Source organism: Apus apus, chromosome 8, assembly GCF_020740795.1.
Source record: "Apus apus isolate bApuApu2 chromosome 8, bApuApu2.pri.cur, whole genome shotgun sequence".
In the NCBI taxonomy this organism is placed as follows: domain Eukaryota; kingdom Metazoa; phylum Chordata; class Aves; order Apodiformes; family Apodidae; genus Apus; species Apus apus.
The window spans coordinates 11693453-11720546 of NC_067289.1; the positions used below are offsets into that span (position 1 = coordinate 11693453).

At 39.3% G+C, this 27094-nt stretch overlaps 1 protein-coding gene across 1 annotated transcript in view; it reads right to left on the minus strand.

The window, feature by feature from the left end:
• The window catches only part of SLC9A9 (solute carrier family 9 member A9), a 191779-nt gene that overhangs the window by 157143 nt on the left and 7542 nt on the right, over positions 1-27094 (minus strand). Inside the window, exons 2-4 of the mRNA XM_051626351.1 lie at positions 26035-26237; positions 22358-22435; positions 21669-21745 (exon numbers count right to left, since the gene is read on the minus strand). Of these exons, the coding sequence (XP_051482311.1) occupies positions 21669-21745; positions 22358-22435; positions 26035-26237 (358 nt within the window). The remainder of the gene's footprint in view (positions 1-21668; positions 21746-22357; positions 22436-26034; positions 26238-27094) is intronic.

Genomic DNA, 27094 nt, shown 5'->3' on the forward strand with positions numbered 1-27094 from the left:
ACAAAGATTTTTTTATTAGTCACAGATTATCTTCTGTTTGCTTCTTAAATCAGAAGTTTTGATGGAAAGGCCTAGCGGGGAGAAACACACTTTACACCTCAGAGAAACGGTGTATGTGGGTATGAATAACAAAGGCTGTGTTTTAGTAACCAGGGTACTCTAAGTAGCTTAGCTCATGAGATGTTCCTGTGGTGTTGGATTTTTGGGAAACTGATGGGCATTCAGAGTTCTTAAAAGAATCAAGCCAACAGATACTGAATGTGGATGAAAGAAAGGCAGCCCAGGTTTCTCTGTCAGTCAGTCTGAGGGCCTGGTACCAGAATGGGTGAAGAGAAACACGCTTCAAATACTTATCTTAGGTTCTACAACCCACCTTTATTGGTACAGGACCAAAATGAGAGACTGTCCTCGGGCTGAAACTAGTTGAGATCCCTGTCAGCACACACAAACAGGCCCGGCCAGGGTGCTGTGTGTGAGGTGGCAGCCGCAGCCTGTCCCGCTCCGTCATCGCTGGGGCGCTGAGAGAACCCCGAGGCGGCCGGGCCTGCTGCGCCTCCGCCCAGCTGCACGGCTGCCACGCCCGAGTCAGCCAGTCCTTTGGTTTCAGGATAAAGACCAAACCACATTTGTGTGTAAGGCTTTGGGACTGGCCTGAATGAGACTATGCAGAATGCCCGAGTGGTCAGAAAGCCTGAATATCTGAGCCTTTCCTTACTGAAAAGCAACCTCCTAAGGAGTCACGCTCAAGTGAAGAATTGCAACATGCCAATAGGAATTTTATTTTGGTTAGTATTCTATAGTATATTTGACTATGGAAAATATCTTTTGAGTTGCAGAGATGCTTTCCTATAAAATGGAAAAAGTATTTTGCCCAGGTTCAAAATTTCAAGATGCAGTTGTAGATTTTGCTAAGTAATACCAACAATATAGCAAAAGTAAATGAGGAGTGAAAAAAAGGGAGTAAGATGTGGACATACATGAGCTGAAAAGTTAGTAGAGATCACCAGACATAGCTGGAAACCATCAATAAATGGTATTTCAGGTTCTATCTTTTTTAACAAAAAACCACTTTCTTTTCAGACTGACTTTCAAATAGCCCTTACTGTACTACAGTTTTACAATATTTTACATCAAAGACATACAGACCAATTGACCACAGCTTACAACCACACAATATTATTTAATGTGTTTTTAATATTCCTCTAATGAGTGCAATACAGCCTCAGGGTCCCTATGTTCCTGAGCTCCATTTAAATCAGAGCCATTATGCATTATGTACATAAACCCCTGAATCTCTTTGCAATGAAAAAGCTGCACTTGATCTTTGAGTGATGAATAAAATCTCATAATTACTTGGGCAAATGAGCCATGAAACACCGTCAACTGTACTGTGTCCAAATCATAGTGTCACTGAATACTTTATTGCACTACAAAGATTTAAACATTACACCAAGATTTACTTTATTCAATGTTATTAATTGAGAGCACATCCAATAGACACTGAATAATCGACAATCTTACATGTGTATTTTGAGTCAGGTATCCTCGTGACAATAAAAATGAAACCTAAACAAATCAGATATAAGATTTTCCAGGTGCAATAATGATAAATTATTTTACAAATAACTAAATCACTGTTGCACAGAAGATGGTAGAATTTTAAGAAAAATATTAGTGGCACTAAGAGGTTTCCATATGAAAGGAAAAAGATTGAAAATAGCTAGTGTAGGGAGGGAAAAGAAGATAGTGGCAGGCTATTACCTACAGGAGTTAAAAACATTGTCATGAAATGTCAATCACTCTGAGTTCTTAGATTACACAACTGTTGTCACATACTGAACTAAAACATAATGACAGTCAGGGTGTCGGGTAAATCAGCTTTGGTAATTAGCTGGCTAATTCACTCAGTAATGGATTCACTTCACCAAGTGTTATTTCAGTGTTTATCATTATACCAATCATAACACGCATAACAATGTCCTTTCTGTACCTACAAGATGTCAATATCCTGAAGAATTTAGCCTGGTAAAAATGTACAAGAGTTTCTGTATGTTCAAGAAAACTTGTTTCAGCCAATTATAAATTACCTTTTATAAGAGAAGCTTCTTTCTAGTTCTGGGATGAGTGGGTGCTTTGTATTCTGAAATGTGAAGACCCCTAATCTCATCTCATTATCAATACGAATACCTGACTTTATTAAAGAGTCTGCTAAATCCATGGCTTTAGCAATAACTGATAGCATTAAGTATCACAGATCAGCTATGACCAAGAACAAAAGTTTGTATCTGTTTTGTTCACCTTTGATCAGCTTCAAATGTGCTAAGCTTTATTATCACTGGATATCACCTCATTATTATATTGACAGAGGAATATATTACGATCATTTTGTCTTTTCAACCTCAAGAACATTCCCTGTGTCAAAAAACACTTTTATATGAGTTTTCTTCAGAACTCCATGTAACAGTAACTCCATGTAACAATCCTAAATTCAGAAATTGCTTTCAGGACAGTTGAGAATGTTAGTGTAAAAGACCTGTCTATGGAAAGTCTTCAAAGCAGATCTGAATGATTAAAAGGAAAAAAGTCTGACTGAGCAGAAATTCAGAAGAAAAGTATTTTGAGTCAGTAAGGTGAGAAACAATCATGTTTTGAACTTCCTCTTCAAGCAGAGAAACACTGCTAGATACTAACCTGCTACCAATCTATCTGGAAGACAGACTCATGCTTCTGGTTATTAGTTACTCTGAACTGGTTATTAGTTACTCTGAACTAATTAATGAATAATGCAGCTCTTTTCCAAATTTCAGAATGAAAACCCCCCAAAGAGTCTGAAACAGCAATATTTTTGCCTCACATTTAAAAATACACTGTAAATATTGGCTTTTATAGATAAAATATTTTATTTGATACTTCCCATCAAAATACATTATCCCCGTGATCTTCTATTTGCAAGGACCTGTTACAGTATGTTTTCACTGAAGCACCTGATGTTCCCTTTAAATGAGCTTGTATTACCATTAAAAATAATTGTTATCAGTTTGTGATTAGATTAGAAAATAACCTGCTGTAAAAATAGGGCATGAAATGAACTATAGAGAAACATGCTTGAAACCATTTTAGCATTTTGATTAGATTAGCTCAGTCACATGGTGATACTAGTGCACAAGAACAAAGAAAATAAGAATTTATACCCATACCAAAAGTGGAGATTGTCAGGTACCCCAGATGGACATTTAATTTATAATTCAGTTTTGAAATGTAGAATATTCTTTTAATGAAATAGTTGAATGTTTTTAGGACAGACAAAGACCTTGCTAAGGTTCGAGCGTTGTCAGATATCTACCTGGGCTTGGTTCAATCTCCCATAGAAATAAAGGACACCTAAAAATATCAGCCGTAAGTGTCATACTTGTAAGCTAGGGTGTGGTTACCTATTGGGATATGGTTCAGTCATGTGGCAGATGTTCTTCCTTAGTAACTGAAAACCAAAAATTAGACCTCTGAAAATCTGAGAATGTCTATAAATACATAGACAGGAAAAGAAACCCATTCAACCTTTAACAAATGTATTGTTTGGTTATATTATTTTAAACAACATCCTTGCTATAGGAAAAGGAGATGGAGGAGAATGACAAGACTTCTTGTGTCCAGGCTAGCTCCTGTTTCTAGGGATGTAAGAGTATTAATGTGCAATTATGTTCATTGGTAAGTGAAAACTGTTAGTATTTTTCTTGGCAAACAAATTTTTAAAAAAGCAACTGAAAGCATACAGATAGGTCTAATGTGACATGAAACTAGCGAGATAAACTTTCAGAAATAGGAGCCTTCTAGGCCAGTAAATGACTTCTCAGTATGAAAAGCCTGTGTCTTGATATGATTCAGAATGAGTCAGCAGGACATGAGGTTCAATACACTGTTACTTAACTTGTGGCAAACAGGTTATCTCCTGCTTATATTTCTGTCCTTCTTTGGTGTGCTGGATAGAAATATTCTTTTAATAAATTAAATACAGCAGCAGAGTCCTCAAGAAGCCCAATATTGTGCTACTGTATTTTTCTTTTAAAACACTCTTGTTTAATAGGATTGAGGCTTCTGAAATTGTAATAATATAAAATTTGACAAGTGTCAGTGTCCTATAAAGAAGATGAGTCTGCAATTATGAGTCTGCCATATTATGAGAATTATATCTTTGCCAACCTCTTTATATCACTGCATCATGCAGATGACATTGTTCAGTAAGTACACAAAGATTTTAATCAGATCTTTCATCCAGTGTTGTGTTTTTTTCTTCTTTTAATGGAGTTCATGCTGCACAAGCCCCCACCAAACAGCAATACATTCTGAGGCTCTGTCCTATACCCACAATCCTCACTAATAGCAACTGAGGACAGCTCCTGTTTATGCTTAGGAATTGCTGGGACATTTGGTTAGTTATTGCTAATAGAAGGCAGTAGGTGGAAGTTATTGCAAGATGTAAACCTATAGAATGCTGTAGAATATATTATTGAACCTCTGGCATAAATCTACAGATGTGTCAAGATCTACTTCACTCCCTATCCAGTTTTTCATTTCCTTTCCCTTGAAGGCAGAACAACCTTCTAAAAAATGGTATTTTATTTTACCAGCTCTAGGATCCAAATAAGAAGACTTACAGACACAATTCAGATGTATAGAAGAGGGTTTTACTGCATTTCTGAACAGTTTGTGGAAGTAACATCTTTAGGACAGATTAATCGCATGAAAGGCACTTTTCTAAACTCCAAGGCTTGCACATGCCCAGTTACAGGTCACACTATTTCCATTACAGGGTCTTTCTAATGGTTGTGTGTCTAGTTTAACAAATAAAATTTCCCATTCTACAAGATGAGGTTTGACAGTCTTTAAAATCTAAAGCTACTCCTGTAGCTTTTAGTCAAAATGATTAAGTGGGAAATTGCCTTAAATGTTTCCTGGGTGAGGCAAATGAATAATAATTAAATTGATTAAATGGAAATGCAGTTGTGAGGTACTAGCTGATTTCACATGGAAAATTTACTTTGTAAATATATGAAGAAAATTTTTCATGAAAAAAAATTGAGGTATTTGTAGAAAAGATTTTGATTTTGGAACAGATCTAACATTGTGACAGTGGATAACAGGGGATATAATTCTTAAATGTGTATGTAAAAACATCAAACCAGGGGACACACAATTTTTGCCTAAGTCTTAGATACAAAAGTGAACAAGGTAAGCATCTGGGGTTTGGCTGTCTTAAAATAACATTAGAAAACTATTTAATGACCTTGGAGAAAGAATCCTCTTTTTTGATTAGGCATGAACAAATCATATAAACATTTGCCTGTCAGTAAACCAAGTCCACTGCATACAATGATTTATAAGACAGTGTTAGCTAACATAAATTAACAGATAATAAAAAGGAAGAAAATAAACCCAACTTCCCCTGCAAGAACATGCTGATTATTTCATTGCAAGTTACTCTTTTTGTGTAACTGAATGACATTTTCCCTTTATGTGCTTTATTGGTGCTTTGTATTAGCTGAAACAAGGGCTAGCAAGGAGCAAGCAGAACTGGAAATTAGGAGTAAGGAATTTTCTATCCTTACCTCTAGCATGTCCAATGCTCCCATGAGCTATTTGACACTGTTCCAGTTCTGTGCTGTTCCAGCCACCTCCTTTTCCCGTAGGGATCTTTAATGTAGCCTGGCTACAGCACTTCTGTGCTGGGTGATGGAAACGAAGAGGCTGTATTGGACTTAAGAACTGCGTACTAAGCTTAAACTAACATTAAGTTTCTAGGCTTGTGAAGGCAGAACAACACTAGTGATAGAAAAGCAGGTGCAACTTACTCAGATTCAGGGGAAATTGCTAAATATGTGCCCCGCTGTCCAGTTACTTTTGAGTCAGAATGTAGCAGTCGCTCAACAGTGCTTATCACTCTGATAAAGCATGTAGAACAGGGGACAAGAAATACAGCCTACAGTCAAAACTGCAGGGGAAGTCTGGGTGAGAAAAATGCAATGTAATTATTATGGCTAAAGCTAGTGAGGACATTGGGGCAAATGTCACTATGCCTGCAAAAGTGTGCCATGGGATCTTTATACATGCATTATTCAGAGCTTAACAGTTCTCCCAGAAGCACAGTTACCCTTGCATGTTGTGCTGGGCAGTGTTCTATTTGAGGTGAAAGGAGTATTTACTGAACCACTGACATTGCTGTATAATGTTTCATACATGCCAGCATTGGCTTCAAAAATTCTCACCACAGCCCTCTGCTGATGTGGGCCAGGACATGGGTGGAGTTAAGTGGCTATGCAGTAATGCACTGCAATCAGACACAGATTTGACAAGAGGCTGGAAAATATTTTTCAAGCAATAGGACTGATTAGACATTCACAGCTAGAGCTGAAGCACTGTAGAAATGCAAATAGATCTGTTCTCTATAATGGCAGGAGTTACTGCTTTGCTTCATCCTATAGCTGAATCAAAGCAGAGAGAAAAGAACTGACATTTCTGCACTGTAGAATTGCTCCTTTGTTATTTCCATGCTCCCAGGTTTTTATGTACACTGGACAAAGCACCCAAGAATGCACTGCAGAGTAGCCTTTTCAGGATGGAATAATGAGTTATATGGCCTTTTCTTGCTCTAATTTATGTGCATCCATGATCTATTCCTTCATTTTGTCACTTCAAAGATCAGAGAAGTATTATATTCCTAAACGAGCAAGACTGAAGAACATTCTCTTCTTGGGAGGACACTGATATAAATTAAATGATATTATATCCCTGAGCTTTGACTATTATCAACTAGGTTAACTTTTGGGGTTGAAATTAAACAGCAGCTGTAGCCAAATTTGTTTAAAACACACAGTTTTACAGAATATCTGTTTAGACCTCACTGTAAGATGTACATTGCAGAACTCTTTTTTGTTTGTTTGTTTTCTTTTTTTCTTTTCTCTCTTTAATCTCATAAAGACAATCAAATACTAAAAATGCTTTCTAGTAGCAGTTTGTACCATATGTTGAACCACAATTCATGAGTTACTGCTCACATCCCATTAGAGAAGTCTTTCTTAAATCAGGCTGGGCCCCCACAGCTGGGAAAATTTTTTGAGAATACGCACAGAAGTAAAAAGTACTTTAGAAATAAGTAAACATGAACTGTTTCAGGCTGCCTCTTGGTGTAGCTCCAAGTAATTAAGTTACTATTTCTGGAATTTCTTAGCAAAACTTAAAAAATTTCCCTTAAGATCCCTGTTTCCTTCAGTTTGAAGTTCTTGCTATGTTAACTTATATAGTATTAACTTTTTATGTTACAGTTCAGTTTTTTATACACATGCATACACAGAGCCTTATTTTTTTCATAGTGGTTTATCCTGTACAATAATCAGTGGTCTGTATTTTGGAATATTGGAAGGGTTTAGAGATGTTACAGAGTTACTCACACTTGTCAAACACCTACTGAAAGCAGCAGACGTTTGGGCTCTACAAGGAAAAACGATGACAATGGTTTTTCTAGTAACTGAATGTACTGTAAAAACCAAAGAGTATAGGAAAGACAAGACAGAAGAGTGCAGCAGAGCTATCTGCAGTTCAGCAACAGCACCAGCAATAAGCGATCGAGGAACAAATCTTGATCCTACATGATAGATGAGGAAGCCTCAGGGCTGGAAATGAATGTTAAACACCCGCTCGGTCGCCCGAAGCTGCCCGGGCTGCAGGGGGGCAGCGCCAGCGCCCACCAGCATCCCCGGGCTGGGTGTGAGCTGCGCTTTGCCACCCTCTGCTGCCACCACCCGACCGAGCAGCGGGCTGGCTGCTCACCCGGGGAAACCTGGCCTGAAGCACACTGCCTGTTCTGGGGCACGTACCTGCAGAGCAGGCATCATTGTTTGCAGTAGCCTTTGACTTCGTGAAATGTTACAGGAGCTTGGTTCTGGGGTGTGCCCAGCTCCCCGTACGAGCCCCGAAAGGGAGTTCCAAGGCTAAATCTGGTACATTTTGTCAGTCACTTCAGTAGGCTGCAGTTGGGATGTGAAGCAGCATCAAAAGAACAGGCAGGATTCTGCACCAAAGCTTCTCACCTAGAAGGAAATCTGTTGCTACCATGGGACTCTGACCTGACCTAAGGAATATTTCCAGTTTTCCATCTCTCCCCCACCGTGTTGCAGCTTGAGCCTGAAGAATACCTAAACCATGTTTGCCTGACTGAAATACTGTTTGTACCTGCTTGTGCTGACCGAAAGAATTTTCAATCTCAGATTAATTTTAGTGAATGTTAGAATGTGTAAAGGATAAAAAACAGATCCAAGAGCTCTGTTTACATTCACTGGAGTTTGAATCTGTTTGGTGGCAAAGAAAGCAGAACTGCCTGCAACACTTTGCCAGGAGAAAAGGCACAGATGAAAGGAGGAATCACGACACTAAAGATTTCACATTTCCATTGCACTTTCATGTTGAGCTCTCGTTCCCCTCCCTAGCAGAAGCAAGCTAACACCACGGGGTGTGACTACATCCTTCTAAGTGGTTGAATCTGCCTCCAGGCACTCTCCTCCTAGCCTTGCTTGCTACACTTGAAAGATCATCTGCCTCCCCATCATCTGTTCATGAGAGATGATCATCAATGCTAAAGGAAGAGAAAGGACATCCCATTGGCGATTTTAGCAACTGGAAATCATACATGAGGCTCTCAAAATAGGCTAGCAAGAGGAGATTAATCAGAGTGAGAGAAAGAGGGGAAAGTAACCTCAGACATCTTTTTAGATGCAGAAAGCACCATGGAAAAGGAAGTATTAAGGCACAAATATCTCAGCACAGCATCTTGGCACTGCACTGTTACACATTCCCTTGAGATAGGGGCTTGTATTAGTACTTCTGTGGAAAGAAGACAGAATTCCTGCAGGAGTATTGGCTGAGTAACACTGCAGTGTCTTCATCCCCAACATGTTAAAACATCACCAAAAGATAAATAATAAATCCTAAAACAAGATTAAATTACATAGTTCATTAAAATATCAAAGATAGTGAGGTTTGCCAATAAAACCAGGTTCGATAACACAGAGGTGTGCCACACCTCTGAAATGTGTTGGCTAGCCTCAGACATCTGTCCTGGCTGTTACCAAAGGCTTTTGTCCTTGTAACACAAGTGGTTAGTTGTTCTTGAAAAGAGGTATGAAGGCAGAGTTTGAATAATTAATTCTTTAAAAGCAGAAGCCACCCAGAGGCCAGTGCCTAATGAACAGAGGAAGAACACAGGAGAAGTAGTTTGGAATGGTGTGGCTACAAATACCATGTTTACAGCCCATGACAAGCTAACCTCATGGTGTGGCATTTTTTTCTCCTCAGCAGGGGAGCCCCTCCTGAGGCTCTTTAATCAGGGGGGAATATTATCTGAGAAGCTTTGTGGAACTATTTGTCCTTCATAATGCATTTGTGGGCAATTACTGGGAAATGTGTTAAAATTATACCAATGTGCTGTATTGATGTGGAAGCAGCCTGCCTGGATGATTCCCAGCTTTCACAAGTCAACCTAAGGAAATAAGAGAATGGTTTAAAGAATGTATGAGAAAAAAAATGGAATTTCTCCCTACATTATATTGAACTTTTTAATTTTTTTATTATTATTTTTTTAAATACTTTAGAACCCAATGGCTCCTTTGTCTCTGCCCTGCACTGAAACTCTATGAATTAATGATTCAGTCAGGGAATGAGGATGAATATTCTGAAGGAAGGAATAGCTTATAAATGTTGAGTGACCATTGCCAGCTGTCCTATTAGGCTGACTTTTCTCCTGGCCAGACCCTAACATTCAGGGACATGTGTATGAGCCCTACAGATTTTACTAAAAGGCACCTATTCTCAGAGCAAACACTGAAACCAAAGGTACCCTTCCCTCTCAGTGAGCCTTTAAAAAATTATATATGTCATCCTTGTCATAGATAAGAATTATATGGCACATCTACACCACTGAAGAGACAGTTTACAAGGGAGAGGGAGAAGCTGCTTCACGTTACTTTATGTGTTTCTGGTCACAGGGAAAATATGACAAAATTTATGTGCTTACAATTATAATTAGATCTTAATTTTTGTCAGATTTAACTACTGCCTTCTCTCCCCATTTATTTTTAAGTGAGTTGTGTGTACGTGAATGCACCAGTTTGATGGCCTCAAAGACAGAGAGCATCTGTTTGCCTATAAGGGAAATATGTTTACAGCATTTGCTGCCACAAACTGCTTCCAAAAGGGCGCTTCAGTCACACCTGTGAGGGGCTAACAAGAGGATCAGTAATGTAAACCCCCTGTCATCTTGCCAAGATTACTAAACGAGGCTGCAATTTGCTAGAGGATGTAACTGTACTGGGTTTTGCAGCCTCTGCCTTTCGCTTAGAAGTGCATTAGCTAGCTCAGGCTTGAGTCACTTCCAATCCTGCAAGTGTTCCCTTAACTAGTGCGATTTTGCTACCAATGTCCTTAAATAATTGTGTCACTATTCCACTAACTAAGTTTATGCTTCGTTTTGAAAATCAGGCTGGTTATTAACATTCTGACATTAAGGCATGCCGGACAATTTTAGCTAAAAAGGTTGCTTCTATATGACGTTCCAGAAGAAGAGAAATGAGTGTCCTGGCTCCTGCAGGGATTCGAGCTGTTCCCTTTGCACAACAAACAGGCAGCTGGCACTGCCCTTTCCTGATGCGGAATTGGAGCTTTGCCTCGCTCCAGTTCTCCTTCATCCGGACGCCCCTAAGCCCACCACTATCCTAGAGAAGAGCTCTAGATAGAAACCAGGCACTTCAGAAAAAGCTTTGTTTGAAGTAAAACGAAGTGTTTCTTTCCCTCCGTAATACTTGTCTTCAATCATCGAAAAACTGCAGGAACGGGAAGTGCGGAGGGGTGGGCGGCTGCCACGGCTCCGCACGGCCCGGCTGTATGTCCGCAGCGCAGAGCACAGGCTGCCCCGCCCGCCCCGCCTCGGCGGGATCGCTCTGCCCTGCTGCCGGCGGGCCGGGTCGGGTCAGTCCCGGGCGGTGCGCTGCGGGGCGTTGCGGGGCAGGGCGGTGCGTTGCGGAGCAGGGCAGGGCGGGGCGTTGCGGGGCAGGGCGGTGCGTTGCGGAGCAGGGCGGTGCGTTGCAGGGCAGGGCGGGGCGTTGCGGGGCGTTGCAGGGCAGGGCGTTGCGGAGCAGGGCGGGGCGTTGCGGGGCAGGGCGGGGCGTTGCGGGGCGGGGCCGGTCGGGGCCGGCGCAGGCGGGGCGCGGGCTCCCCCTGCCGGCTGCCGCAGACGCTGAGAAGGCCCCGGGAGCCGCGGGCTGGGGCTGCCCACGCAGCCCTGCTGCGCACCCAAGAGTGCTCTGCTCTAGGTTTTTTTTGTCTCACTTCAGTAATGGATGCTATCGCTAAGCACTTCTGTTTGCTGTTTCTCTTCCCGTTTGCATTTTAAAAGTAATTAAGATGTGGTTTTTTTTTCTGCGATGCACGCGGCAAGAAACGCTGATGGCCTTGAAGGCAGGAAAGCTCAGAGCAGGACAGCCACCCGTGATGTATTGTTTGTAAACATACGACAGAGTTCAGCAGCAAAATGGGACCACTCAGGATCTTAATAAAAACATGAGTGAGGCTCTTGCACTGAATGCCTGACTCAGGATCAAACACAAATGTTCCTTTTGGCCACAGCTGAGGGCTGTTTGGGAAAGATGCCAAAAAGGGGTTGAGATTTGTACAGAAAACGAGATCCTGAGTAACCCAGCTACATCTGTAAGCCCTCTGGCTCTGGCAGTGCTCTTTGATGCTGGCCTCACCGAGGCCGTTCTCTCTTCCATTGTACATGAATTTTTGAGCCCCCTGAATGGTGATGACAAGAAAGTGCTTTTTAGGTACTTGGAGCTGTGTGGGAAATGGTGTATCACAGCCCAGGGATTAGAGCAAGGCAAGGGGCTTCAGAGTTGTCTCCCAGCGCTGCTACTGACACTGTGTGAACAGTCACATCCCTTAACCTGTGCATTTTTCCACATTTAAAGTGTGAACAATATTCTCTGAATGAGGTGGTCTATACAGTAGACAGGTATTAAGGCTATGCTATAGCATAGACTGGGGATTTCTCTATGGGCCAGATAAGATAGCATGAAGAAGAAGATCACTGAAAGCTGGTTAAATCAAGTCACTCACCGTGGAAGGACTTGTGGGAAGAAAACCCACCGCCCTGCAGGGCTCAGGAAGTAATGAATGTTGGTTTGAAATCCAGGTAGGACTTGGCTGCTAATGCTGCTCCTCAGAGGCGGATGCTGAGGTGCATGCAAAATTTGACCAGAGAAGGCTCAGAATTACTGGCTCTAACTTTTGAAGTTGGCCTTGTTTCCATCAGAGGATTGAAAACAAGTCAGTTCCACTGAAATCAGCTGTACCCCTGTCCTGCTGAACAGTGGAGGGCAACTGCATAAAGCAGATGACATGATTTGCATGAGGACTGAGCAATGTCAGATAGGTTCCTTTGCTTTCCAAAGCTCATTTTATGAAACTTTATGGCAATCTTTCCTCTCCCAACATCACATAAATGAAGATCACTCTCAGGGAACACGCCTGATGTTTTCATGTACAGTCTCACTGGGATTAAATCAAATAGGTGTACAGAACTCTGAAGATAATCCCTATTCCTCAACAAAATGAGTCTTTCCTTGTTTTCACCATTGAGTTGGACGTAAGCAAGAGTGAAAGAAAGGTGAACAATTAAAAAAAATATTGTTTTTTCTTTTTCAATATAAGTAATAGCAACCCTGTCATACAACACAAAAGCTACAAAAAGGCATCAATGATCCAGTATTCAGGTTAGCCAGTGTGTCTATATATGACATTATATTCTTGTTGCAGAGTTTCACTATTAATCTCATTGTCTTTTTACAGATCAAACTGGATTTTTTTTACCAGTGACATCACCCTGATCAAAATTTGCAGTGTACACATAGATACCACCTAACAGATAAAAGTGTCCATTTTGGTAGCTGCTAAGCTTCAGAGAGAGGGTGGTTAGCTGGGAAGAGGTGATGATGCAAAGAACAAGCAAATGTCCAACCATTATATTACATAAATGAAAGCGATTTCTCCTTAAGGTATGGAGCAGGCTATGAACAGAGGCTTAATTAGCATTTTAAGAGCCATCTTCATGCATAAAAACCCTTGCTGCAGCAGAAGTGAAATAATCCTAGGAATTTTCTTCAGTAGGACTTCTTTATTGCAGACTCCATATTTCAAAAAAAAAGCGAGGAGAAAAAACCCACAATTGCCCAAGAAGCTAATTGTTGGGTACAGGATGTTGGGGACTAAGATAATTAAAATAAAAAGTGGCAGAAAAGATGAAAATAAAAAGTGGCTGCAAGGAATGTACTAGGAGCGGATGATGTTTTCCCTGAAACTTAAAATACAAACTGCAACAGATGCTGCAGCCAGGGAAGCTGGGTTGCATGGGTGAATGAGTGGTCTATAGCCAGAGAAGGATGGCATGGCATTCTTTGGAGATCACATTGGCTGTCAATTATTGAATTGTTAAAATGTTAAAGAATCCATGAAGATCAGGGAAGAAGACATTAGGAGATCTATCCAAAAGCATTCACTTCTGCAGTACAAACCTTCAACTTCTAAGGCAACTCGGAAGAAAATTCGTAAAAAAGCCCCAACAAACAAACCCCGTACAAACTCTTCCCTCCAGTGTGGGGTTTCTACTTGGGAAATACCTGGACTTCAGTGTTTTCCCCTATTTTGCAACAAATAACATTTTCATGTTTTTCAGAAGACTGCATGATTTAAATTTTTTTCCTGGCTTCCTGGAGAACCTACTGGTATCAAATATCAAATTACGCATCCTTTTAATTTTAGATAAGTCTCCAGGTTCGGTTTTTCTCTGCGGTCCCACACATTTAGTGTTCCCTATAATACAGTTCCTTCAATATCCTTAGTATGCTGAGGGGTTCTTCTGGAAGATACAAATAATTACGTCCTGCTGTTCACCACATCTGTTTATGAGAAGAAAAACTGTATTTTCTGCATGATCAACTCTACTGCAGTAAACAATGTCAGATGTTTATTGCAAAATAGCTACAAATTCTGACTGAAGTTGCAGCAACCTGCACACTTGAATGCATCAAAGTACTCCTGGAAGAACTTTTAGCTCTGTGTGGGTATTAGTGGTCTGGGAAACACTATTTTATATCAGTGTCTTGATTTAACACAGGTCCTTATCCACAAATTGAGAAGCCATGCAAATTAGAGGCTTTTTTTTACTACTTTAGAGTTTTTAGAACTGCTAGAACTCCCTGAGAGTTCTAAGAGAAAGCCTTTTCCCTTTTTTTCCTCCCTTTGCAAAATTCCTACACCCAGATAACATACGGATGTATATTTTTAAGCTGCTTTAAACTTATACTTCACTAACCCATTCTGGATTCAGCAAACGTCTTTGAACAATAGTGATAAAGCAGGAACTACCCCTTGCTGCAATTGCAGCCGTGAGTAGCAGTCTACAGCTCCAGACTGCAACAGAATTATTTTAGATTTGACTGACCAAAGAATCAAAACTCCTACTTTGGGACACTCAGATGTAGATTAGGAACTAAACACACCAACTGTTTTCCTGCCAGGGCTCAGTGCTAGGTTTCCTTCTTTCGAGAACTCTGGTGAGACTTAGCTTGGTTCTCCAGCTGACTCATACCTGTTGAGCACTCTCAAGTCAGTGCAAATACAGTGCAATCTAGCATCATGACTGAAAGAAAACGCCTGCATTTCTTCCAAAAGGGGACATTAAAGTAGACAAAAAACCAAAAAGGCTGTCAACATAGGTACTATATGCTTTAAAAAGTTACACTACATTCAAATGAATGTCAGCTTGCTAGTTTTTGTTTTTATGTCTATGGGCTGAATATCTGGCTTCAAAAGATTAACAAAAATTATTAAAGCCAGACATCTGATGTTCTGATGGTTTTATCACTGGGGAGGGCACATGGTCTATATATAATTTTTTCCTTTTTTTCCCTCAGTCCCTACAGTTCCAAGGTATTTCAACACCCCCCTTACCAGTTTCTGCTTATACCAAAAATAAAGCTTTTATTCTTGCCTGTGGGGAGGTTAAACGTTTGCTGTTTACAGATGTCATTTGGAGGAAAGGTAGACATGAGGGTTTTGGGTCATTTGGTGGGAATACGTGGTAGAGAACAATATTTTAATTAAAAAAAAAATGCTACTTTCCTTGCACATGAACTAATTGTGAATTAAGACAAAAAATATCATCTGGGAAGGCGAGAGCTTAGCTGGGTTAGCAGCGGATACTCCTTATAAATATATTAGCTTTGTTTATGGAGAGCTCTGTAATAGAGATATTTTTTCTGTTACCCTTAACTTGGCCCCATTTTTCCTTGCAGAAACAGAAGAATCCCATAGCACTGTGCAGTATATTCAAGCCAAACATTTGGTTTTGCTCTGCAGAAGCACATTGCTCCAAGTGTTTTTCAAGTTGTGAAGTCTATCCATAGCCCTCAGATGAGAAGGAATAGTCAGATTATAAACTCAGTACTGATTCACATCAGCAGACTCTATTTGTATATTCCATGAAGCTTCAGTCTGAAAATTATATAGAATACACTGATAACCTAACTAAACATCCATTTGACAAACTACCAAAATACATATATTAACAGAGAAATAAAAAATAATCTCCAGAGTCACTTAGTGCTCAGTAAACATAACTTGCACACTGAACCTCTCAGGCATGTGCTGCTGCAGGCATCATGAGAGCTGAGACCTGTGTCTACTGGGAACATGTCAATATATCAGTGTATCCATATATCAGTATATCAATATATCAGTATCAAAAGTCTTGTCTCATGTTACTATGAGGCCAGGGCAAGCTACTTGTTTAGAAGAACGTTGTAAAATAAGCTAACTTTTCAGGAGGAAATCTATACACAGACATTGTGACAAAGGGTCACACTTTTTTTTGGTTTCGTTTTGAAAGACTGTCTTCCACAAAACATGAATAATTGTAAATGGTCTGTTTAAATGGTCTGTTTAAATGGTATGCCAGTGGAAGAAATTTTTCTCTTAATCTTTAGAAGTATGTTTGGATAGGTATACTGATGACAGAACTAAATCTTTTTATAGTTATGTCAAGATGCACCATACCCATGTAAACTGTGTAAAGAGAAGATGAACATTTCTGGCAACTGCTGCTTTTTTAGCAACACTGCTAAATTAATTCAGCCCATCCCTTCCTCATTTAGGAAGAACAAAGAGGGGCTGTTAACCCTGTACAGTTAAGAGTGAAGATAAACATTTTCATTTGATGATAAAATCTTGATAGCACAGACATTTCAATGGAAAATGTCTAACTTTCATAGAAAGGTTATGATGGAAAGTCCAATCTCATGCTTTTTTTCCCCTCACAAATATCTGGAGTGGTATTTGATCTTTCTTTTTCTTTCTTTCTTTCTTTCTTTCTTTCTTTCTTTCTTTCTTTCTTTCTTTCTTTCTTTCTTTCTTTCTTTCTTTCTTTCTTTCTTTCTTTCTTTCTTTCTTCTTTCTTTCTTTCTTTCTTTCTTTCTTTCTTTCTTTCTTTCTTTCTTTCTTTCTTTCTTTCTCTCTTTCTTTCTCTCTTTCTTTCTTTCTCTCTTTCTCGTTGATATTTTTATATGTGTATGTCTACATAGAAAAAAAAAGTTATAATTTTCAAACAAAACCATTTAAGATTCAGGTTTTGAAAGAAATATTTTATAAAATATTGTGTTATGTTATATTCTATTACATTTATAACATTTGTTGTGTTCTTATCTTTTAGTAATCGTATGCAATGATTTGAAGGGTTGCAACCATTCAAGCATTTGAATATTCATTTGTAGAATGGTGAGGAATGCCAAAGGAAAGGATTCTTGACTGCTTGTGAGAAACAAAGGATTCCTGACTGTTTGTGAGAATCAAGTATGATGACTTATTCTTTACACTTTAATTTAATTGTCAGAAGAGACTTCTTTGTCCAAACTGGTAGTCATTGCAGTTAAACACAGATGCACAAAATAAATGTTTTGTTTCTGTGGAGATTTTTTTCCTTAGAAGTTGGCTTTTAGGCACTGATTACCATGAAACAATCGGATGTGCTTATTCTAAAGTGAGTATCCATGCACTTACAGACTTCTACTGGAATGAATGAGGCCAAACTAACCAATTTTTGCTCTAGTTGGAATATGGAGACTTTATACCTCTCTAGCCAGAGAATGCTATCCAAACTGAGTAGCTGATATAAACACGTACATCTTTGCCTTTAAAAATTCATCTTGGAATGACTCTTCCTAACATCAGTAGTATCAGCTGCTTGTATTTCATAATTTCACTGTCTTGAAACTATGATTAACTCTTATTTTTTAATCTCAGCTTTATTCAAGCAAAATTCTAACTGCAGCCACAAAGACATATCAAACTGGGCTCAAGTTGTCTTCAAACATATTTTTTTTATTGGAGTGGCAAACTTGGAGAGCTTTAAATTCCAGAAAAGTCAGACCTTGCCAAACACACTAGGCAGGCTGGAAAAAAAAAAAGAGTGACTGCAAATATCCTGCATTCTGAATATCTAAAATGTGGTTTGGGCATTGCAATTCAAGAGAACTCAAGTGAAACTGAATCAGAAATCACAGATAAGGCCAACTTTATGAAGTCAGTGCTCCTTTGCATAGGCCTCTTGGCCCTGGTTGGCACTGAGAATGCTGATCTAAGAAGTTAACGTGCTTTCAAGAGGAGAAAAAATACAAATCTTTCTACTGCCCTGGCCACTCAGTACCTCAAGTGTTGCTCTGATAGGTTGTTGTGATAGTGTTAAGATTATTCCAAATACTTGAGTGCTCTTCCATTATCAATATTGAAAATACCTATCACAAGCATAAATTCTGGGAAATGCATCCCATCAAATAGAACGGTTTATTAAAAATTAAATCTAAGGAAAGAGAACACTAGTCCTTGCAGAAGCTGAAATTGGGCCCTTCCCCATGCTTCTTTCAAAAAGGTAAAAAGAAAAAAAAAAGCAAGCAGGGGTGGATGTTAATTTAATTTTTAGTTTTTCAGTAGCCCAGTTTTCATGGGCTCACCGAGTAGCATCAGCTCAGTCTTGCAGTCAGTCATCAATACACAGTTAATATCCAAATACATAAGGCAAAAATGGAATAACCCCATGTAACACTCACACAGCAGAGTGACTGGCTAGAAAGCTATGTGCAGAACACCCCAGGAATTTTGGAGGATATCAAGTTGGGCATGGGTCAGAAGTAGACTTCATAATTGCAGCTAAGAAGGCTAACTGCAAACCAGGTTGTATTCATGGAAGTGTAGTGAGCAAATCAAGAAGAGTTATTAGTGTCGTCTTCTTGGCACTGGTGAGGTGGCATCTGGAATAATGTGTCCAGTTTTGGACTCCCACTATAAAAGAGATTGTGAGGAGACAGTCCAAGAAAGAACTACCAGGATAGTTAGGGGGCTGATAGGCCTAATGATGGGAAGAGACAAAGGGCAGGGTTATTTCAGCCTGGAGAAAAGCTTAGCTTTCTCTTGTAACTAGGAGCAGAGCTAACTGCTGTCTTCAGCTAATAGGTGGTTATAGAGTTATATCACCTTCTGAGTGATGCATAGTGAAAGGTTGGGAGGCTATAGTTATAAGGTGAAGCAAGGGAAATTCCAGTTGGACATGTGGAAAAACAGTCTTTGTAATGAGGGTGGTAAGTCTGGAGCAGGTTTCCCACAGAGCCAGTGGAACTGGCATTCTTGGAGATATTCAAAACTCAGGAGCTGGACGGGGCTCTCAGGAACTGGATTTAAATTTGAAGTCAGCCATGCAATTTATTAGGAGGTTGGACTGCAGATAGCCCTTGCTTCCAAGCTAACATTCTCTGAGTCTGTGGAACTCTTGTAGTCTGTTACAGCAAGAAACTGGCCACCATGTATCTGAGAAGGCCTCAGAGAGACTTAACCTGTGTGATTTTTCTTAGGAGTAAAGAGCTGTCTCGCTGATGATCCCATACTATGCTTCAGGAGACAGGAAGCTGGAACCACTGGCAGAAAAAAGATCTGTTGAGAGACTGGATGTTGTATCATATCATGCTGACCCAGAATCAGCAGACTTCACCATGAAGGGGACAGTTTCAGCAGTGCTGCAGAGTCAATAGGGCTTGGAGTAGTAGTTGGAATTTCTTCTTTCTCCCATGGGATCTCTCTGCATGGGTACTTGCTAGTCAGACGTGGTACAAAGGGCATGATTTGGCATAGCTGGGAGAGCTTGGGAGTTACTCTAACTTGAATGTGTGTTAAGTGGCTGAGGACAGTATTACAACTAACACAGGCAGGCATTCCTTGGAGAGGTATGCAGTTGAAAGCAATTATGTTTCCGCACTGCCTTCACTAAAAAAATAAATAAATCTCTTCTCCCTCCTTCCCCTGCCCTCAGTGGGAGTATGTGATTTTAGCCTTTTCACTCAAATTGCAGACTGTTCCTTTTTTCTTGATGCCAGCAGCCAGCCTTTCACACAAAGGCAAAGATTTACAAAGAGGCGACAGGCCCCATTGTATCAGCATGTTCCATGGCAACTTTTTACACTCTTAAGAGTTTACACAATCCACATGATGTTCCTGTTCTTTATTAATGGTATATCCCAGCTGTTTCTGGTTTAAAAAGAGAGTTCTTGTACTTCTTTGCCACTGCAGCAGCCCCACAGGAGCAGCTCACACTGGGATGCTTGGTCACTCACCCAGGCTGGAGGGGCACAGTCCCAGTGCCAGGCTGCAGGTACTCGGAGTCTGAGCCTGTGCACTGCACGTCTATATGTGTGATGCAGGTATAATTCAAAGTTAGCATGTTTAATCATATCTGTGCACAAATTATTTGTCTACAGCCATGCAATCTAGAAGTACCTCAGGGTTCTGTGCTTTATTGTGTAACAACAGCTATAGCTCTTCATCCCTTCTGTCTTAGGATGACTTTCTTTTAGGACTTATTTTTAGTTCCCTTCAGTGAAGGTTTTATATCAGCTTTCTTTGTTATTATCTCATTCTTATCCTGATGTGTACATTATGCAAACACATTTCACATTCACATGAGCCTTTGTGAATACATTAATGTCTTCTTTGCAATGATTTCAGTGGGGGTTGTGGGTTTGCATGGAACACAGATCATGGTGCAAGCCCCAGTGCTGCTCAGTGCTTACTCCTCTACCTTAAGAGTTTCCTTTGGATCTTTATCCCTGACTATGGGCTTGAACTTTGAATTGCTAGTAGGAATTGTTCCTAGTAGGAACTTCCTGCAGTAGATCCTGCCTGCATTTATTTTGTTTTAGATAAAATAACATGGATACCAGAATGACAGTATTTGGAATTTAGGCTAAATTCAATATATTATGTTTCTTTTAACAAGCTTATCAAACCTGCTCTGGCATTTTCCATTTACAAGGGGCAATGAGACGTGTCAGAGCTCATAAACGAAATGCACATTTAAGAGCACCACTGGGCTGGGCAGCCCTGCTGCTTTTCTGCAGACTAACGGAGCTATTAGCAATTGGTTTACAACAGAGAAATGTTCAATGGCTAAGACAAGTGAGATGAAGAACAGGAAGAGTTCTAATGAGACCTAGAATCACTGTTACCTTATTAATTTACTAGCATTCAGCTCAAACTGTTATTGGAATGTAGAGTTTTTACTGAGTTCATAATTTGACCTTAAGGGGTGCTATTAGCCACATAAATGTGTATGAAAAGAAGCAACTCCAAGAGTGAGGATCATATGGAAGTGTGTGTTATTGCAAATAAAGATGGGGGAAATATGAGTGGTGTAGCTGTCCAAGCTGTGATCTTCATGGGTTTGTGAGCAGGCATTCAGCCCCAAGATACAATGCTGTGATACTGATGTTTCTCTTTCATGTGGCTAAGTGCTTTTGTAGTTCTATCACAAGCTGTAGAGCCTCACAAAGTAATGAATAGAGAGGCTGAAATGTAAAGGACACAATTTCTGACTAGCAAATCTTTAATAGGCAATTGAAACACATTCAGAAACTTTTCACTAAGGAGGTATGGAATTAAAACAGGAAGTTTCACCCTTCTGCTTTTTTCCCTTCATCTTTTTCTGCAGAAGCCATTTAATTGTATCCAGGCTAAATTCACACACAGTTCCAGACTGAGGTTTTCACGTGATCTTAACTAAAAAGTTGCACTTAGCCTTTGAAATTACTCCAGTTATGTAACATATATGCCAGTAGGTATCTGTTCCTCCCCCTTTTGAAATTTAAAATCCTTTTCTGTTAGAAATCTGGTCTTCCCTAGAAGGAATTCTGGTTAGAAGCATAGAACTTCCATTGAGAGAATGTGTCTATTTCTCAGGACAGGTGGTTAAAGCTACAGGTTTGTAGAAAGCAGTTCACAGTTACATCAGTCATAGACCAGAAATTAAGGACACAATTTTCTGAATGTCCTGCACAGTTCTTACCAAGAGTTTTGCCTTTTCCATCTCAGCATTCCCTGATAAGGAATTACTTTATCTATTACACAAGTTGTGAAGTACAGTGACCATGCAGGGTCCACAGTTTTTTTTACACTTTAGTTTTTAATTGAAGAAAAACCCAATCACTAGTTATTATTTCAGCAGAATAAATAAACAGAATAAATTCACTTACCCTATGATAATGCAGGAGATGGCAGTTCCCAAAAAGGCGTAGGTTAAAATTGATCCTAAGTTTCGAAAAAAATGTCTCTGGGGAGGAAAGTTCAAAAAAAGTCCTTTGTCATTCAGTCAGTAAAAGAACATTCAGACCAAGTTGAAATACTGCATCTAGAAGTGCCATTTGTTGCAACCCATATATCAAATATGAGATGAGACAATATAGGCTACATCAGTAGCCCACACCTTTTATTTTGGAAAATACAAGTTAAGATGATTGTTTTTTTCTGATGGAATGTCATTGAAATTCCCTCTTTTATATATCCAGCCAAGTGCTTCAGAATCATAACAGAAGTTCCCATAGAAAGCAACTGATGTAGTCTCATAACCCCATCCTTGAGCAAACAAAGTCCTGATCTTGCAGTATAAAAACACAGGTAGGCTGCTGCCTATGTGTGCTGTTACCAGATTCCAAGTGGTCTCCTCTGAAAACAGGAATGCCCAAGTGTCATAGACTGCACAATCAAATCTCTGCACAGATGCAGAAAGGCAGCAGAATAAGGCCCATGCATATCTCATTTCCCTCCATTCTCGTCAAGTTCTTCCCATACAACATAATTGTCAACTGACTCTTTGTCACTTGGCATCTCAGATCTACAAAGTAGAAATCCTTTCAGTCACCTTTGTAACATAAGAAACACAAACCTTCTTTAAACTGTATCCAGCATGAAATATAATGGGTGGCAGCAAAATGTTGAAGAAGATGGAAGGATCAAATGTCATCTGCCAGAAAGGACAAAAAAGAGAGGGTAAGGTCAAATAAAGTAGCATTTTATTTCACAGGGTAGGTTTTAATTGTAACTTCTTATCAGGATTAATCTGAGGATCAGCTTCAATGTCTGCAGGCCAGAATGTTATTCTGAGTTGTTTTCTTACAAGTATTAATGTATAGTTCCTTAATCATTGTATATGTAGAATAGTACCTGAAAAGTATTCCTTAAAGAAGGAAATTAGTCACGCACTCTTTTATGGGGAACACATAGAAGCAGTGCTACCTGTGCTAGTATTTGCCCTACCAGACATCCAACTAGAAAGTCCCATGGCTTAATTGCTGTTCAGTTTCAGGACAGACAAATCATCAGTGTTGTGCCTCAGTTCCCCATGTACAGATTGATGATAATTGAGGCCTACAGTACCAAAACCAATGTAAAGTTTCCCTTGAAGCATTTCTATTTAGGCACAGACAGAGCTTGCTCATGTTGTTTAATGGGCCACTGGCACGCAACATATCTGTTTTCTTGAACTACTGCACATGAAAACTGCACACTTTGACCATCTTCATTGCTTCACTTAAGTTAACCTAAAAATTATCAAAAATATATTTTACCTCACTTTTTCAGCAGGCAAGGAACATTGAAGTGGCTAAGTAATGTAGCTCAGATGTGCCATAACTCATTACACTATAATTGTATAATCTGTTCTGCTAAACTGCCAGCATGGGTTTCTGTTGTTTGAAAGGTTCTTAGCAAATCTGCTGACTGCTTGTGTAGCATGGTTTCCATTGCAACAAATCTCACAATATATAATTGGTCCAGTCAGTTTTGTCCTGACTGCAATAAAACAAGCTCTAGACTCTCCACAGTAACTACCTATTTTGACTTCCTATCAAAATGTAAGTTTAACAAAGCACAAATTGTCCTTTTTGGCAGTCACCATCACTGGAGGTATTCAAGAAACGTGAAGATGTGGCACTTGGGGCATGCTACATTGGGTTTGGTGGGGTTTTGTGGGTTTTGTGTTGTTGCTGGTTTTGTGGGGTGTGTGATTATGTGTTTTGGTTTGGTTTTTTTTTGGGGGGGTTGTGTTTGTTTCTTTTTTGCTTCTTTGTTTGAGGTTTTTTTGGTGTTTGTTTGTTTGTTTTCTTTGTTGTTGGGATTTTTTTGTCTCTGGGTGGACAGCTGGACTCAATGATCTTAGAGATCTTTTCCAGCCGTGACAATTCTGTGATTCTGTGACAATGTTCAGTCAGTGCACTTAAGGACAAGTAGCTTTCAGTAAAACAGAATCCTGTTTAAAACCACAGCATTGCTTGAGAAAAAATAAATGTATAAGCCTGTGTACTGTTTAATGTTCTGTCAGTGAGTTATATTATACTGAAACTTTTAAAAGAGGCAGAATGTAATTAACACAATGGTTTGAAGCTCCTTTGTGCAGATAAAGTGATGTTTTAAGGCTACAGTATTCTAGATTAATTCTTTACCTTCAAAAGAGAAAGACTTGCCTATGAAACTATTTTGTTGTCTTGCTAACAGATAGCTTGGTTTGATTGGCAGGAAGTGAGAGCTCAGCCTTTGTTTCCATTCTGCATGCTTCGAATTATAAAGTTGAAAAAAACCTACCTGACAAATAATGTGCCAGTGACTTTAGCTATGCTGGTAATGTTATTGCAAACATGACAGGAAAGGAATTTTCTTCACGTATGAACTAACAGCCTCAAATGGTAATTTTGGAATTCTCTGAGCAAATATGTTAAAGTATTTTTTCCTTGGCATCAGAAATCCTAACGGCATGTTTTATTATTCAAAACCATGTTCTAAAGGATATGTGTTTGTAAGTCATGGCACAGAATATCATTTCTCATAAACACACTTAGTAAACTCTTAAACTAAGAAGTCAATCGGGAATTAAATTTGTACAAAAAGCAGTCGTGTTTTCTGTTTTTTATGTTGGTGCTTTTGCCAGTTAGGAAGGCTGCCAGGCATTGTTATTATCTCATAAATACTGTTGAATTCTTCCCTCTTTCCTTTTCTGTTTATTTTCTTTGTAAGAGAGCATTTGCCAGATAATTTTAATGGAAAAAGGAGTGAAAATCCAGGCATGCTGAGAGGCCTCTTCAGTAATTTAGAGAAACTCACAATTCACAGTTAAGAATCTTCCAGCCAAGTGAGATTGTGGAAAGAAGATTGGGCAATGCCCTGTAAGGGCAACAGATTTGGTGCAAAGTAGTGCTTCTCCTCTCTCATAACACAAGTCAGCTTCAGTATACCAGGTTTAATGAAGATGTTCAAATGGAATGGATTAGTACATATGCCTTAGAAATTAAACACACACTTTGAGTAAGATAAACCCCTTGCAGCCAAATAGCAGGAAAAAGGATGAAGACTCAGCAAAAACTGCCTAGTTCACTGCCGCGGTATTTTCCTGTCTCCACCCACCACAGAGCTGATAGTCCTTGACAGTCCTTGACAGTTCTTTCTGAGAATAGCAAGAGTGCAGCAGTAATGACAGTCAGGCACACAGTGGTGCTGCACCAGCAAGGAATTTGAGCAGATGGTTAAATCCTTATTCTGCTGAGTTCCCCAGTGTACATTCTAAGCACAACTCAAAAGTTTTTATAATGATTACCACTATAATACCCAGGAACATGTATTACTATGCTAGTTAAAAATACTTGGAAAAAAGCAAAGTAATATATTGGACTATTGTAAAAAAAACAAACCAAGCAAAACACTGGTTTAGGGCTTAGAAGCTTTATATAAATATGTGATGTATTTGAGCATAAAAGCCAATTTTTAAAAAGTCCCTCTGCACTCATGAGTTCTTTAAGTTGCTGGCATTTTTTAATAAAGTAAATATTAGGAAAGTATTGCGAGGGTGGGGGGAGAATATTCTAACAAAGTAAAATATTTTAATTGTTATATAGTGGAAAAAAGACAGGGCTCTGACATTGTAGAATACTGTAAACTTCCTCCCACACTTCCCCTTTTACATCCATCCTGAATTGCTGCAATGCTGACTCTCCAAGCTTGGAGATGGCCAGTGAAATCCCCACTTAGGACAACTGACTTAATGAAGGAATGTATGAGAACTTTCTAATGCATTTAAGTTTGATAAAACCCCCTACTTATCTATGGAGATTTACAAATTTTCAAGTTTATATTCTGAAAAATATTTAGTTTGTAGTTACTTCTGCTGTATAGAGGAGGTAAACCTCTCTTGTGTTACGCTGCTAGAGCAAGTTACTTTTAAGACAGAGGAGAAATAAAGAAATCTAAATCAATGGGGTTTATAAACTTTTGGTCGCAATGAATCCAAGGTAGCAGCTTTGCCTGCAAGTAAACTCAGTGTCTGAAGGAGGTGGGACTGTCATCTAAAAGAGTTCAGGCAACTATTGTGCAATCATACAGCCAGTCATATGCTGAATGACCGTCAGGATTCTACTGCATCCTGTTTCCATTTCTGTTCTCCTTCCTCGCTTACCCTCCTCACCCTAAATTCAGAATAGCCTCTCTCTGTCACCTTTTAGCTTGAAACTTGTGTTCCTCTCTCAAGGGTAAATAAATACCTCACACAGTATAGAACAAAAATAAGATAGGTTTTACCTTTTGAAGCATTGCATTGCTTTGGTGACTGTTGGCATTGTGGTGGCTGATCTCTCTTTTGTATTGATATTCATAGACCTGATTAGTTATATTAATGAGCAGAGTGGATGGTCCAGATTTCAGCTTTTCACATTCATAAACAGTTCCACTTTCAACATCTGACACTTTTGTTGAGTATCGTATGATTAATCCCATTACAAGGCCTGGAAAGTGGGAAGAAAAAAAAAAAGATTCAGGTGTTTTTAAGTAACTGATGCTACACAATTACTGATTTGTAGAAAATTTGTCTCTGTTAAAGGTAGGACATCACATTCTCAGTGTTCCCACCTTCACAGGGGTACACCTCACTTGACACTTCATGGATGACCATAAAATATTCTTCCAAAAAGGTTCTTTCATTAGAATAAAGATGGCAATTTAGCATATGCTCAGTTGTACTCCTATTTTTGTGATCCAGTTGCTTGAATCATTCTGATATTGTTATTAGCTGGGTTGCTCAATTACTGCATCTTCAATGGAGACATAGAGAAGAGGAATGCCTGCATAACTAATGGTCTGTACTGATCACACAAAAAATCATCTGTGCTTTTGGTGATTTTATATACTTCATCCATGTGGGAAAAATTGACACGGTATCCTCAGGAACATTCTGCTTTCTGTAGAAGACTGTGTGTGTGTTTGAGATTGTGTAAACATGGCAAAATAAATGCAGGAAGAAGGAAAGGAATATTAAGCCTGGGATTAATTGATTTTGTTATCTACAGTTTAGGACTCTTATCTCAGACAGACATTTTGGCTCCCTTTACAGTCAACAGAGAGGAAAATGTACTTCTGCGATTGTCCTTTGGAAGATTTGCTTCTTTCTGTTGGCTCTAATGGTAGCTTACAAGATTACTTCAGGAGAGGTGACTAATATTTATCTAGATAATATTACTGAAATTATTTCCACCCTCAAAGACCTGGATTTGATTTTAATTTCCATGCTTCTTTTATGTTCTAGGTATTTTAAGTCTCATGTATATGATGAACAGCTTTAGAGTTGCTAATTATGAACACATTC